Raw genomic sequence first — 15,889 nt, forward strand, 5'->3', positions numbered from 1 at the left:
CTGCGCCACCAGGGAAGCCCAAGAATAGAATTTTTAGTATCTAAAGTGGAAATCTTTTGCGTTCTTTAAATAATATAATAATATCACTTTTTTAAATTGGCTGGATTTAGATAGCAGAGAAGTTGAGGTTACGCCTTCTGATTTGGGCCTGGAATGCTAGAAAGTCAGTGTTCTTGGTAGAGAGAAAAATGCATATATTTGGAAATGAGATAACTAACTAGTAAGGTGGATAGCCTGTTGTAGAAATTGAAGATCCTAATCAGGTTCCTCACCTTGACAGTATACTGTCCCATTTCTGCTCAGAAGTGAGGTAGAAGTATAATGATGAATTTTATTCAAGATTTCTAAGTCACTGTGGCATATGAGCAAATGCTCCAGAATAAATATTCTCAGCCAGCTGTGCTATAGAACACCTTAAATATTTTCATGGAACATCCAGTTTTAGTGCAACATAATTTTTCACTTTAGCAAACCCATATAAACCCACTGGCATGAAATGCAGCAAAAAATACACCTAAATAACTAAAAATATATTAACATGCTATAGTGTTATATTATGAAAGGCAATTGAGTTTTAGAGAATTCCAGTCATCTTGCGGGGCACAAGGCATAAAATAATGAACAAATACCTTAGTATAATCTAGACTTTATGCTCTAGTGACATATACAGACCACAGACTATTATAATACAGCATACAGAGGCCACTCACCTGGAGGAAGAATTATCCAAAACAGCCTTGAATGATGATAGGAACTGCACATTTAAAAAAGAAAGGAAAAACAAGAAAAGGCTAGAGTGTAAAGGATCTTCAACTTAAGATTAGGTTATATCCTAAAAGTATAGTTCTAAGTTCATTTTAGCTTAAGGATATACTTTCCTATAGACATTAACATGGCAGATAGGTCCCTGTCCTACAAACCCTATTTAATTCATAATCTGGAATGTTTCAGATGTTGTGTTGCAGCAAAAAAGGGTTTATCATCCCCTCTCTCTCCTGTAGAAGTACTGGTAGAAGAATATTGGGATTCTTAGTAGTGAAAGGAAGTAATAACTGTCTAATCCCTTCTTGTCTTTACTTTTACTGCTGACTAAGGAATAGAATTGGGGCTTGGAGAAGAAGGAGGGCCAAGAAATACCACTCTAGTCTTTGTCATTACCTCAGTCTATCACTGAGGTTGTAGCTAGCAGTGAATAGGGAATCCCAGAATGGTGGTGTCTGTAGCTAGGATAAACAGAGGAATGATAAAAGAGAAGGGAAAAAATCCCCCACAGTCATAGGAAGGAAAAAGGAATTCCTTTCATGTCCTGTATGGGTCATCAATAAATCTTCCTAGGTAATGGGTTCTCAGAAGGCAAGAAATGCATACTACTTATACATCCCGAATGACTTGAGGGTTTTTAGAAGTGTCCCTTCTTTTGTTCTTTTTTCCTTTTTTTTTTTTTTTTTTGCGGTACACGGGCCTCTCACTGTTGTGGCCTCTCCCGTTGCGGAGCACAGGCTCCGGACGCGCAAGCTCAGCGGCCATGGCTCACGGGCCCAGCCGCTCCGCGGCATGTGGTATCTTCCCGGACCGGGGCACAAACCCTGTCCCCTGCATCGGCAGGCGGACTCTCAACCACTGTGCCACCAGGGAAGCCCTTTTTTTGTTGTTGTTGTTCTTTTTAAACCCCGTAGACTATTGGCTGTCACCAGTCAAAAAATGCCATACACACAGACATATACATAACACTTTACACTTTATTTCAAATTAACAAAATTATAAACACAGTTACAGGTAAATGACAATTCAGTACATTTAGTTGGATAATATATATAAAATGCATATATATGTGGTTAATTTGATGTGAATGTTGACACAGTGCACTGAGAAATGAAAAACATCAGCCTGATTGTCCACTGATAACTCTGAAATTGGGAGAAAAACACTAGAATTTTTTTTTTTTAATCAGATTCTTCTCTTAGCTCTTCTAAAGGGATTATTAGGAAATTCATGGCTCTGAGTTTATATTCACTAGATATAATTTGTATTCTATATATAGTCCTTTATTTTTCTGTAATATTTCCCTTCTTGATAATTCATTCTTGATATTTATTGAAGCTACCGACAATCTGTTTATTATCTTGACCTTGTTATTTTGTTTTATATTTTTAATTTGTCTGTTTTCCATGTAACTCTTGTTATCCAATTTTTATCCTCCTTTGAATCCATATTGTAGAAGAATAATCAATCTTTGGGACAGAAGTTGTTTCTCTTAGTATTTTCCCTTATTTCAAGAAAGTGAAAAAGGACTGACCTATAGATATTATGTCTCTGGACAAAGTAACCTTTTACCACATATATGTAAATTATGTGTATTACCAAAAAAACCCAAATATATACTAATTGACACATATACTTTCTTTCATAAAGCATATACAAAGGAAGCAATAAGTTGTTCTTGAGGAAAATGTAATTTTCCCTACTCTTTATCTGTGGTGTACATTGGAGTCTGACCTGGATTTGAATCTCAGCTCTCTACTACTTCTACTCTGGTAACCTTGAATAAATTTATGTTTCTTTATGTCTGTTTCTTCATCTTTAAAACGGGACTAATAATTCCTAGCTCATAGTGGTATCTGGAGAATTAAATGAGATAATCTAAGTTTGTAGTTTTTAAACACTGTTCTCTGGTACCCTAGAGTTCAATAGAGACATTTAATGGGTCACTTGTATCTTTATGTTTAGGGTTCTGCAGAAGATTTGGTTTGAGAAAGAGGGTCCTGAGGTTCTCTGTTTAAAAACATTTGAGGGCTTCCCTGGTGGTGCAGTGGTTGAGAGTCCGCCTGCCGATGCAGGGAACACGGGTTCGTGCCCCGGTCCGGGAAGATCCCGCATGCCGCGGAGCGGCTAGGCCTGTGAGCCATGGCCGCTGAGCCTGCGCGTCCGGAGCCTGTGCTCCACAACGGGAGAGGCCACAACAGTGAGAGGCCCGCGTACCGCAAAAAAAAAAAAAAAAAAAAAAAAAAAAAACATTTGAAAGCCATAGCTGTAAGTAAAGTGCCTTGCACATAATAGATACTGAACAGATACTAGTTCTTTCATTCAGGTTAGAAAATCTCCACTCCTTTCTCTCCCACATGAGGCTCCCTTCCAATCAGTATATTGAAATGCTATGTTATTTTTCTTTAACCCCTTTATTGAGATATAATTCACATACCATACAATTCACCTATTTAAAGTGTACAATTTAGTGGTTTTTAGTATATTCACAAAGTTATGCAACCATAATCACAATGCAATTTTAGAACATTATCATCACCTTCAAAAGAAACTCTACCCATTAGCAGTTGAATTAACTTGTTTTTGAATTGTTTCCATTGTTAATTAGAAGTTAAACTAGGGGTAAATTAGCACATCAAGAAGAGCAAAATGAATCTAATGTCTGTACCTCCATAAGTCAGTGAACCATGTTTCTTCATTGATTTATGTAGGTACAGACATTAGATTCCATTATGGCATTTAGCCTACATAATTTTATATATTAAGTCACTAAAGACTTGATTCTTTACATTTTTCACTTCTAGTTCATTTATCTCCTTTTATAACTTCTAAAGATGACTACTTGATCTGTATATGTCCTGCTATTAGCTTAGACATTCAACAAATATTTTATCAAGTACTTGTTATGAGCCAGATGCTGTGTTAGACTCCTAGGGTTAAACAATTAATTAGACACACTTTAAGGAGTTTACAGTTTTAGGAGACCAAAGACAGTAATGTGGTGTGATCATTATTATGGAGAAGTGTACAAAGTGCTGTCAGTACACACTTAAGGGATTAATAAATTCTCCCCGTGAAGAAGATTGGGGGAGGGGCAGGAAAGGGAAAGAACAGAGACTGAAGAGTTACAGAGACGCTGCAAAGAGGCTGGACCTTGAAAAATGAGTAGAATTCACTAGGCAGGTGATGGAGGAGAAATACATTCTAAAAAAGCTAAGAGTATATAACCCAAGCCTAAGCCTTGAGGATTAAAAGCATACACTACGTATGTAGTGTACACTGACTTTAACGAAAGTCAGTGAGTTAATTGATGTGACTAGAGGGAACTGAACCCAGTGAATAGTGATAAAACAGAAAAGTTGGCTGGAGCAGATTGTGAGGGCCCGAAAGTCAGCCTAACACCTTATTTTATCACCTTCCCCCTTCCATTCCTAGCTTTACTCTACAGATAACTAGCCTTTCCCAATCTAATATTTATGTTAACATAGTTCCTACTACTATTATCCTAGTTTCCCAGGAGTTATCTTTGACTTTTTTCACTAGCTTCCTTCCCATATACATTCTCATGTTAATTATTAAGTTTCTGTCTCTTCCTTTCCATTCACACAGTCACCACCATGTTCTGTTTCCTAGGATCTCCTTTCTATTTCTTTTGTTCATTTTTGATATTACATTTTTCCATTCCTAGGACTTTACCTCTCATCTACTTTGTTATTCAAAGTAGCTTTATACAGTAGTTAAAGTGGTTCCTGTATCAGGGAATCTGAAGAATATGAAAAACCATTTATAAAAAGGAAAACTCTGACAGAGTTTATTAACTGTTATCTAGACTTCACTAATAAGGAAATTCTCCATGTACTGGTTATATTGAGTGAAAACAAGGGACAGAAGAGTATAATATATTACCTTTTGTGGCAGAAAGCTGAGGGATCTTAGGGTATAGATACTATTTGCATAGAGAAAGTGAAAAACTATAGGATAAATAAAGAATATCCAAAGAAGCAGGTGGAAATTGGGTGGAAAAGGACAGGAGTGAAGACAGGTCTCAATATATTTACCTTTTCATGTTGTTTGGATTTTCAAACAGAATATTTCATCTGTTTAAAGCTCTGGCCTTGTGTGCCACTGCAGGGGAGTGGGATTGAGGGACTCTGGTTGATTGCCTGTTGCCTCATATATGAAATCACTCCTGAGTCTGCCACTCAGATCAATCCACTCTGATTATGCCTTGGTATGATCCCTTTAACTGAAATGAACTCTGTCTATCCATGTCCCCAAATCACTCTCAAAACAATTCAAAACTCATCGCTTCCTTCTCCACAATTGGTTAATTATTTCATTCTATCATCTGATCTTAATATATTTATTTATATTCTATATTTACATTTTGGTTCTTTGTTGGTATCTCATAAGTATTCTCATTTATTTCATGAATGGTTTCTAGTTAGATTGGTAATACCTTCAGTAGTAAAGCATGTTCTTTTCTCTCGTCTATTTGAAGCATAATTTAATAGATACTCGATAATTTTTATTTACCTCGGATTATCCTAACATGTTAATTTCATTTGGATAATTTTAATCAATGAATTTTAAATTAGAAAAGCTGCCATACAGAAAAGCTAAGTTTGACTACTTTTCCATTATCTAAACTTAAAAGTATTAAGTAGGAAAATAGTTTATTTAAAAACCATTGAAAATAATTAGGGTAACTTTCCGGTTAGGATGAAAATATCTGAATTTACTCACTAAAAAAGTAAACGTAACATGACCACTTGACATTAATTTGCATGGAATACAGTGTTATTTGTATGCTAGTTACTAATTAATACAATAATTGAGATTTGTGTGATTTTTTGTCTTTGCTAATATATGACATGCAGAGTTAATTCTGAATTTATAAGTAAAATATGATAAATATAATAGTCAATCTATCATTTTTTTTACATTAACTATATAATCAAAAGTAAGAAACTTTAAATTCTACTAGGAAATGAATATTTGTTTTTCAAATTGATCATAAAAACTTGTAAGCTGAGAGTCCTTTAGTATGTTTTTATTACTTGATGTATTCTAATCTGACACTTATTTTGAAACAGGCAAGAAAATTGGATGTATATTTTGAATATGAGGAAAAAATAATGAGCAAAACTACTCTGGATAAATCGCTTCTAGATATAATATCAGACCCTGATGGTATGTACCATGAATTTGAGGTTAATGTAAGTTTTATTTCTGATGAATCCAGCATTTTCAATTTGAGTAAAATCTGAATAGAATCATTGTTTTTCTCATAATCTTTGCTATTTATGAGATAATTAAATGAGCTATTTCCTGTTGAGAAATTTGTAACATAGCAGTTACTAAGGTAGAAAAATGATTTACATTTTATTTTATTGAACTTTTCTTTGATGGTATGTAAGTGCTTTTTTTTGTGGGGGCGAGGTATTTAAGCACTTTTTATATTCATTTGTTTAAAGTGATACATTTAAAGCTCAATTTCTTCTGGCTCCAGGAAGATTTGAAGGTAAAATATTCAAAGCCAGAATCTCTAAGTGATGCAGTTTCTAATTACTTTGGTTTCACCCTAAAGAGTTTCCTAAAAAGATGTAGCTAAAACTGAATTTTGTTTTCAATATTTAGGGAATTTACTTTTTTTAAAACACATTTATTGGAGTATAATTGCTTTACAATGGTGTGTTAGTTTCTGCTTTATAACAAAGTGAATCAGCTATACATATACATATACCCCATATCTCCTCCCCCTTGCGTCTCCCTCCCACCCTCCCTATCCCACCCCTCTAGGTGGTCACAAAGCACCGAGCTGATCTCCCTGTGCTATGCAGCTGCTTCCCAATAGCTATCTACTTTACATTGGTTAGTATACATAAGTCCATGCCACTCTCTCACTTTGTCCCAGCTTACCCTTCCCCCACCCCATGTCCTCAAGTCCATTCTCTACGTCTGTGTCTTTATTCCTGTCCTGCCTCTAGGTTCTTCAGAACCTTTTTTTTTTAGATTCCATATATATGTGTTAGCATACAGTATTTATTTTTCTCTTTCTGACTTACTTCACTCTGTATGACAGTCTCTAGGTCCCTCCACCTCACTACAGATAACTCAATTTCGTTTCTTTTTATGACTAATATTCCATTGTGTATATGTGCCACATCTTCTTTATCCATTCATCTGTTGAGGACACTTAGGTTGCTTCCACGTCCTGGCTCTTGTAAATAGAGCTGCAATGAACATTGTGGTACATGACTTTTTTTTTTTTTCTTCGTATATGGCCTTTATTATGTTGAGGTAGTTTCCCTCTATGCCCACTTTCTGGAGAGTTTTTATCATAAATGGGTGTTGAATTTTGTCAAAAGCTTTTTCTGTATCTATTGAGATGATCATATGGTTTTTCTTCCTCAATTTGTTAATATGGTGTATCACATTGATGATTTGCGTATATTGAAGAATCCTTGCATCCCTGGGATAAATCCCACTTGATCATGGTGTATGATCCTTTTAATGTGTTGTTGGATTCTGTTTGCTAGTATTTTGTTGAGGATTTTTGCATCTATATTCATCAGTGATATTGGTCTGTAATTTTCTTTTTTTGTAGTATCTTTGTCTGGTTTTGGTATCAGGGTGATGGTGGCCTTGTAGAATGAGTTTGGGAGTGTTCCTTCCTCTGCAATTTTTTGGAAGAGTTTGAGAAGGATGGGTGTTAGCTCTTCTCTAAATGTTTGGTAGAATTCACCTGTGAAGCCATCTGGTCCTGGACTTTTGTTTCTTGGAAGATTTCTTGCATCTTCTCAATCTTTGCCTCCATTCTTTCTGAGGTCCTGGCTTATCTTCACTGTCATTATTCTGAATTCTTTTTCTGGAAGATTGCCTATCTCCATTTCATTTAGTTGTTTTTCTGGGGTTTTATCTTGTTCCTTCGTCTGGTACATAGCCCTCTGCCTTTTCATCTTGTCTATCTGTGAATGTGATTTTTGTTCCACAGGCTGCAGGATTGTAGTTCTTCTTGCTTCTGCTGTCTGCCCTCTGGTGGATGAGGATATATAAGAGGCTTGTCCGTGACTCTTTGAATTATGGTTTTCCCAGGGTATGTGTCCAGTAGTGGGATTGCTGGCTCGTATAGTAGTTCTGTTTTTAGTTTGTTAAGGAACCTCCATACTGTTCTCCATAGTGGCTGTATCATTTTACATTCCCACCAACAGTGCAAGAGGGTTCCCTTTTTTCCACACCCTTTCCAGCATTTATTGTTTGTAGATTTTTTGATGATGGCTATTCTGACTGGTGTGAGGTCATACCTCATTGTAGTTTTGACTTGCATTTCTCTAATGATTAGTACTGTTGAGCAGCCTTTCATGTGTTTGTTGGCAATCTGTATATCTTCTTTGGAGAAATGTCTGTTTAGCTCTTCTGCCCATTTTTGGATTGGGTTGTTTGTGTTTTTGATATTGAGCTGCCTGAGCTGCTTGTATATTTTGGAGATTAATCCTTTGTCAGTTGCTTCAATTGCAAATATTTTCTCCCATTCTGAGGGTTGTCTTTTCGTCTTGTTTATGGTTTCCTTTGCTGTGCAAAAGCTCTTAAGGTTCATTAAGTCCCACTTGTTTATTTTTCTTTTTATTTCCATTCCTCTAGGAGGTGGGTCAAAAAAGATCTTGCTGTGATTTATCTCATAGAGTGTTCTGCCTATGTTTTTTTCTCTAGGAGTTTTATAGTATCTGGTCTTACATTTAGGTTTTTTTTTTTTTTTTTTTTTTTTTTTTTTTTTTTTTGTGGTACGCGGGCCTCTCACTGTTGTGGCCTCTCCCGTTGCGGAGCACAGGCTCCGGACGCACAGGCTCAGCAGCCATGGCTCACGGGCCCAGCCGCTCCGCGGCATATGGGATCCTCCCAGACCGGGGCACGAACCCGTATCCCCTGCATCGGCAGGCAGACTCTCAACCACTGCGCCACCAGGGAGGCCCTTACATTTAGGTTTTTAATCCATTTTAAGTTTATTTTTGTGTATGGTGTTAGGGAGTGTTCTAATTTCATTTTTTTACATGTAGCTGTCCAGGTTTCCCAGCACCACTTATTAAAGACGCTGTCTTTTCTCCATTGTATATTCTTGCCTCCTTTATCAAAAATAAGGTGACCAGGGCTTCCCTGGTGGCGCAGTGGTTGAGAGTCCACCTACCGATGCAGGGGACATGGGTTCGTGCCCTGGTCTGGGAAGATCCCACATGCCACAGAGCGGCTGGGCCCATGAGCCATGGCCGCTGAGGCTGCACGTCCGGAGCCTGTGCTCCGCAACGAGAGAGGCCACAACAGTGAGAGGCCCGCGTACCGCAAAAAAACAATAATAATAATAAGGTGACCATAGGAGCGTGGGTTTATCTCTGTGCTTTCTATCCTGTTCCATTGATCTATATTTCTGTTTTTGTGCCAGTACCATATTGTCTGGATTACTGTAGCTTTGTGCTATAGTCTGAAATCTGGGAGGCTGATTCCTCCAGCTCTGTTTTTCTTTCTCAAGATTGCTTTGGCTATTCAGGGTCTTTTGTGTTTCCAAACAAATTGTGCAACTTTTTGTTGTAGTTCTGTGAAAAATGCCATTGGTAGTTTGATAGGGATTGCATTGAATCTGTAGATTGCTTTCGGTACTACACTCATTTTCACAATGTTGATTCTTCCAATCCAAGAACATGGTATATCTTTCTCTCTGTTTGTATCATCTTTAATTTCTTTCATCAGTGTCTCATAGTTTTCTGCATACAGGTCTTTTGTCTCCTTAAGTAGGTTTATTCCTAGGTGTTTTATTCTTTTTGTTGCAGTGGTAAATGAGAGTGTTTCCTTAATTTCTCTTTCAGATTTTTCATCATTAGTGTGTAAGAATGCAAGAGATTTCTGTGCATTAATTTTGTATCCTGCTACTTTACCAAATTCATTGGTGAGCTCTAGTAGTTTTTTAGTAGTATTTTTAGGATTCTCTATGTATAGTATCATGTCATCTGTAAACAGTGACAGCTTTACTTCTTCTTTTCCGATTTGGATTCCTTTTATTTCTTTTTCTTCTCTGATTGCCGTGGCTAAAACTTCCAAAACTATGTTGAATAATAGTGGTGAGAGTGGACAGCTTTGTCTTGTTCCTGATCTTAGAGGAAATGGTTTCAATATTTCATCATTGTGAACGATGTTGGCTGTGTGTTTGTCATATATGGCCTTTATTATGTTGAGGAAAGTTCCCTCTATGCCTACTACCTAGAGGGTTTTTATCCTAAATGGGTGTTGAATTTTGTTGAAAGCTTTCTCTGCATCTATTAAGATGATCATATGGTTTTTCTCCTTCAATTTGTTATTATGGTATATCACATTGATTGATTTGCGTATGTTGAAGAATCCTTGCATTCCTGGGATAAACCCCACTTGATCATGGTGTATGATCCTATTATTGTGTTGTTGGATTCTGTTTGCTAGTATTTTGTTGAGGATTTTTGCATCTATGTTCATCAGTGATAATTGGCCTGTAGTTTTCTTTCTTTGTGACATCTTTGTCTGGTTTTGGTATCAGCATTATGGTGGCCTTGTAGAGTGAGTTTAGGAGTGTTCCCTCCTCTGCTATATTGTGGAAGAGTTTGAGAATGATAGGTGTTAGCTCTTCTCTAAATGTTTGATAGAATTTGCCTGTGAATCCGTCTGGTCCTGGGCTTTTGTTTTTTGGAAGATTTTAAATCACAGTCTCAATTTCAGTGCTTGTGATTGGTCTGTTTATATTTTCTATTTCTTCCTGGTTCAGTCTCGGAAGGTTGTGCTTTTCTAAGAATTTGTCCATTTTTCCACGTTGTTCATTTTATTGGCATAGAGTTGCTTGTAGTAATCTCTTGTGATCCTTTGTATTTCTGCAATGTCAGTTGTTACCTCTCCTTTTTCATTTCTAATTGTATTGATTTGAGTCCTCTCCCTTTTTTTCTTGATGAGTATGGCTAATGGTTTATCAATTTTGTTTATCTTCCCAAAGAACCAGCTTTTAGTTTTATTGATCGTTGATATAGTTTCCTTCATTTCTTTTTCATTTATTTCTGATTTGATCTTTATGATTTGTTTCCTTCTGCTAACTTTGCGGTTATTTTGTTCTTCTTTCTCTAATTGCTTTAGGTGTAACGTTAGGTTGTTTATTTGAGATGTTTCTTGTTTCTTGAGGTAGGATTGTAATGCTATAAACTTCCCTCTTAGAACTGCTTTTGCTGCATCCCATAGATTTTGGGTCATCGTGTTTTCATTGTTATTTGTTTCTAGGTATTTTTTGATTTCCTCTTTGATTTCTTCAGTGATCTCTTGGTTATATACTAATGTATTGTTTAGCCTGATGTGTTTGTGTTTTTTACAGTTTTTTTCCTGTAATTGGTATCTAGTCTCATAGCATTGTGGTCAGAAAAGATATTTGAGACAATTTCAGTTTTCTTAAATTTACCAAGCCTTGATTTGTGACCCAAGATATGATCTATCCTGGAGAATATTCCATGAGCACTTGAGAATAAAGTGTATTGTGTTGTTTTTGGATGGAATGTCCTATAAACATCAATGAATTCCATTTTGTTTAATGTATCATTTAAAGCTTGTGTTTCCTTATTTATTTTCATTTTGGATGATCTGTCCATTGGAGAAAGTAGGATGTTAAAGTCCCCTACTATGATTGTGTTACTGTCGATTTCTCCTTGTATGGCTATTAGCATTTGCCTTCGGTATTGAGGTGCTCCTATTTTGGGTGCATAAATATTTCCAATTCTTATATCTTCTTCTTGGATTGATCCCTTGATCATTATATAGTGTCCTTCTTTGTCTCTTGTAATAGTCTTTATTTTAAAGTCTATTTTGTCTGATACGAGAATTGCTACTCCAGCTTTCTTTTGATTTCCATTTGCATGGAATATCTTTTTCCTTCCCCTCACTTTCAGTCTGTATGTGTCCCTAGGTCTGAAGTGGGTCTCTTGTAGACAGCATATATACGGGTCTTGTTTTTGTATCCATTCTGCCAGTCTGTATCTTTTGGTTGGAGCATTTAATCTATTTACATTTAAGGTAGTTATCGATATTTATGTTCCTATTACCATTTTCTTAATAGTTTTTGGTTTCTTATTATAGGTCTTTTCCTTCTCTTGTGTTTCCTGCCTAGAGAAGTTCCTTTAGCATTTGTTGTACAGCTGGTTTGGTGGTGCGGATTTCTCTTATCTTTTGCTTCTCTGTAAAGGTTTTAATTTCTCTGTCGAATCTGAATGAGATCCTTGCTTGGTAGAGTAATCTTGGTTGTAGATTTTTCCCTTTCTTCACTTTAAATATGTCCTGCCACTCCCTTCTGGCTTGCAGAGTTTCTGCTGAAAGTTCAGCTGTTAACCGTATGGGGATTCCCTTGTATGTTATTTGTTGCTTTTCCTTTGCTACTTTTAATATTTTTTCTTGGTACTTAATTTTTGATAGTTTGATTAATATGTGTCTTAGCATGTTTCTCCTTGGATTTATCTTATATTGGACTCTCTGTGCTTCCTGGACTTCACTGACTATTTACTTTCCCATATTAGGGATGTTTTCAACTATAATCTCTTCAAATATTGTCTCAGTCCTTTTGTTTTTCTTTTCTTCTTCTGGGACCCCTATAATTCGAATGTTGGTGGGTTTAATGTTGTCCCAGAGGTCTCTGAGAGTGTCCTCAATTCTTTTCATTCTTTTTTCTTTATTCTGCTTTGCAGTAGTTATTTCCACCATTTTATCTTCCAGGTCACTTATCCATTCTTCTGCCTCAGTTATTCTGCTATTGATTCCTTCTAGAGAATTTTTAATTCTATTTGTTGTGTTGTTCATCATTGTTTGTGTGTGCTTTAGTTTTTCCATGTCCTTGTTAAACGTTTCTTGTAATTTCTCCATTGTATTTCCGATATTTTGGATCATCTTTACAGTCATTATTCTGTATTCTTTTTCATGTAGACTGCCTATTTCCTCTTCATTTGTTTGGTGTGGTGGGTTTTTACCTTGCTCCTTCATCTGCTGTGTGTTTCTCTGTCTTCTCATTTTGCTTAACTTACTGTGTTTGGGGTCTCCTTTTCGCAGGCTGCAGGTTTGTAGTTCCCGTTGTTTTTGGTGTCTGCCCCTAGTGGCTAAGGTTGGTTCAGTGTGTTGTGTAGCCTTCCTGGTGGATAGGACTAGTGCCTGTGTTCTGGTGGATGAAGCTGGATCTTGTCTTTCTAGTCAGCAGGACTGCATCCGGTGATGTGTTTTGGGGTGTCTGTGACCTTATTATGATTTTAGGCAGCCTCTCTGCTAATGGGTGGAGTTGTGTTCCTGTCTTGCTAGTTGTTTGGCATAGGGTGTCCAGCACTGTAGGTTGCTGGTCGTTGAGTGGAGCTGGGTCTTTGTGTTGAGATGGAGATCTCTGGGAGAACTTTCGCCATTTGATATTACATGGAGTTGAGAGGTCTCTGGTGGACCAGTGTCCTGAACTCAGCTCTCCCTCCTCAGAGGCACAGGCCTGACACCCCACCAGAGCACCAAGACCCTGTCAGCTACACGGCATGTGGCAGACGAAGTAATGGTCCCCCAAAGGCATGGACATCCAAATCCCTGGAACCGCCTGGGTGGTGTGCGGCCATGGGGACCTGGAGCAGCCGGAGGGACAGTGCGGTGGCCTGAGGTGCACAGGGTGACCTGGTGTCCTCGGGGTCAGAGCCAGGCCATCTGCACCACCCCTGCCGCCCAGTGTGCCAGGGACTCTGCCTGGGCTTGACAGTTGTCTGCACCCCGGATTCACATCTGAGGCCCCTGGGAATTCACTTTTAGAGAAACTCTGTAGACAGTCCCTTTATATTTATATTTATCTAAATATATGTTTGTTAGATTTTCTTAAAACAAGATATAACTATTTGCACTTAGAAAATATAATCTAATCATTGTTTTCAATCATAATGATCATAAGATCTTCATAGGGTTTAAGCCACTAAAATTCTCTAAACTTTACAGGCTTAATAATTTCAGAAGAGTTTTCAATTCAAATCTCAGCTCTTTTGAAAAATGAATAAAAAGCATATAAGCTATTTAGCTTATATTTTACATACAAGCTTTTCAAGTAAATAATGGTGTTTTTTGAGTTATAGTTTTGGTCTGACTTTTAGATTTTATATCACGTTGGAAAGTAAGTTTAAAATTTTTTTTCACTTGTTTGTAATTAAAGGGTTCTATTCATAAAAACTTCTGAGAAGCCATAGTATTTCTCACACTTTTAAAAAGTTAGATTTGTGGGGAGAACATAACATTTTGAAGATATGTGTACTTTGCAATTAAAAATATGAAAAATACATCTAAGTCCATCACTTCAGAGCTATTACTTGTTATTTACAATAAATTTTGAGTAAAGTTGAAGCAATTAAGTGTGTTGATTAAAAAAAGCAATCAGAATCTTTCTTTTTCCTTTCCCTTACTTTCTCAAACCGTTTATTATTAAAGACATTAAGTAGAGCAGAGCAAGGTAGGCATTCATGCAAAGTAGCAGTGTAGTACCACTTCAGCCCAGAACAAGATGTCAGAACCTGAGCAGGATGAGGAGGGCATCCACATATCCGGTAGAGGGAGGGTTGGTAATCCAGCATGAAATGTCAAAGTCCAAGTGAAGTGAGCAGAGTGTCCACATGTGGGAGCAGTTATAAGGGTATAAGAGTCCTATCAGATTAAGGGGGGTGACCCTGCATAGGACAAACCAAACATTGGCTCAGGTGGGGTGAGAATTATAGCCAGGCATGTGGGTGGGTCCTTTGTAGAGAATCAGAGCCCAAGTGGAGGAGACAACGTCCATGCAGGCAAGGGGACAGTGGGAGAGATAAGATATTTGTTATATACAGGGGACTGGATAAATAAGTAAATACATCAGGTAATAAAAAGGGAGCCAGGGGCTTCCCTGGTGGCGCAGTGGTTGAGAGTCCGCCTGCCGATGCAGGGGACGCGGGTTCGTGCCCCGGTCCAGGAAGATCCCACATGCCGCGGAGTGGCTGGGCCCATGAGCCATGGCCACTGAGCCTGCGTGTCCGGAGCCTGTGCTCCGCAATGGGAGAGGCCACAGCAGTGAGAGGCCCATGTACCGCAAAAAAAAAAAAAGGGAGCCAGGTTTCCCACTGTCAGAAATGGAAGTTATAACTATGGAAATGAAGAAAACTAGAATGAACCCTGGTAATATTGGATTGGAATTGGAGGTGCTGATGTAGACTTGGTGTTTTTGTTAAATACTTGCCAAATAGAGAAATAAATATAGATATGCATGTGTGTGTGTACACATATATATATATATTCCCTAACTCTGCCAACTGAGCAGGGCTAGGAGCAACAGTTCCCCAGTAGTAAAAATTTTAGCCTTATATATTCCACTTTCCACTAGGACTCATTGGAGTATGGTTGATTCCAGGGAGGGAAAGTACAAAATGAGCCTGAAACATTTTCTTGTGTCAGAAAGCAAGAAAAGTACTTAAAACCTAATGGAACATGTCCAAAGGACCCAGACATCAGCTTGAAGAGGCTATGCTCTGTGCTGCGGATATTAAAAGCGCCAGCAGGAACCCACAGGCCCCTAAAACTCTGAGGAGGGGAACCTGTCTCTCGTATCTTAGGAGCTGTTGTTCCAAGAGCCTACAGCAAGCCCCGTTCCTCTTTTTCTTTTTGTCCTCTAACTGCTTCGTCATAACTGCAGGAAATGCACAATGGAGCAGGGTACCTAAAGCCAAAGCTTTCTGGCTGGAGCACTAAAAAGGGAAGGCCAAGGAAACTGGAAAGTACCAGGGAGATTGCAGAAGGAAGGAGCTCAGGAAAGCAACCCCATAAAGTTGTTTATGAATTCCTGGGCTCACCTCTGAGTTGTACGTGCATGAATCTGATCCTAAACAGCATTCCAAAGACTGAGAGGTGAAGGACTAGATGACCTCCAAGTTCCCGTACTGGCTGCTGGGCAGTGGGACAGATCCCAGTAGCACTGCAAACATTTTAAAAATAGAATCCATGATGGAAACGGCTCACAGAGGCTGGTAGGAGCTTTGGCCTGAACCCTTCGAGGCTAATTACCTGCTAAAACAAAAATATCAGCTTTCTCCTAGGATTTAAACAAAACCCT

The 15,889-nt window shown here is 37.9% G+C and overlaps 1 protein-coding gene across 2 annotated transcripts in view; it reads left to right on the forward strand.

Annotated features, from left to right (window-relative positions):
* The window catches only part of SCFD1 (sec1 family domain containing 1), a gene marked incomplete at its 5' end in the record, with an annotated part of 137,793 nt that overhangs the window by 77,545 nt on the left and 44,359 nt on the right, over positions 1 to 15,889 (forward strand). For both annotated transcript variants that reach the window (XM_079701113.1, XM_079701114.1), the window contains one exon: positions 5,859 to 5,955. In XM_079701113.1, the coding sequence (XP_079557239.1) occupies positions 5,859 to 5,955 (97 nt within the window). The remainder of the gene's footprint in view (positions 1 to 5,858; positions 5,956 to 15,889) is intronic.

The sequence above is a fragment of the Hyperoodon ampullatus genome (genome assembly GCF_949752795.1).
Source record: "Hyperoodon ampullatus genome assembly, chromosome: 3".
NCBI classification, from domain to species: domain Eukaryota; kingdom Metazoa; phylum Chordata; class Mammalia; order Artiodactyla; family Ziphiidae; genus Hyperoodon; species Hyperoodon ampullatus.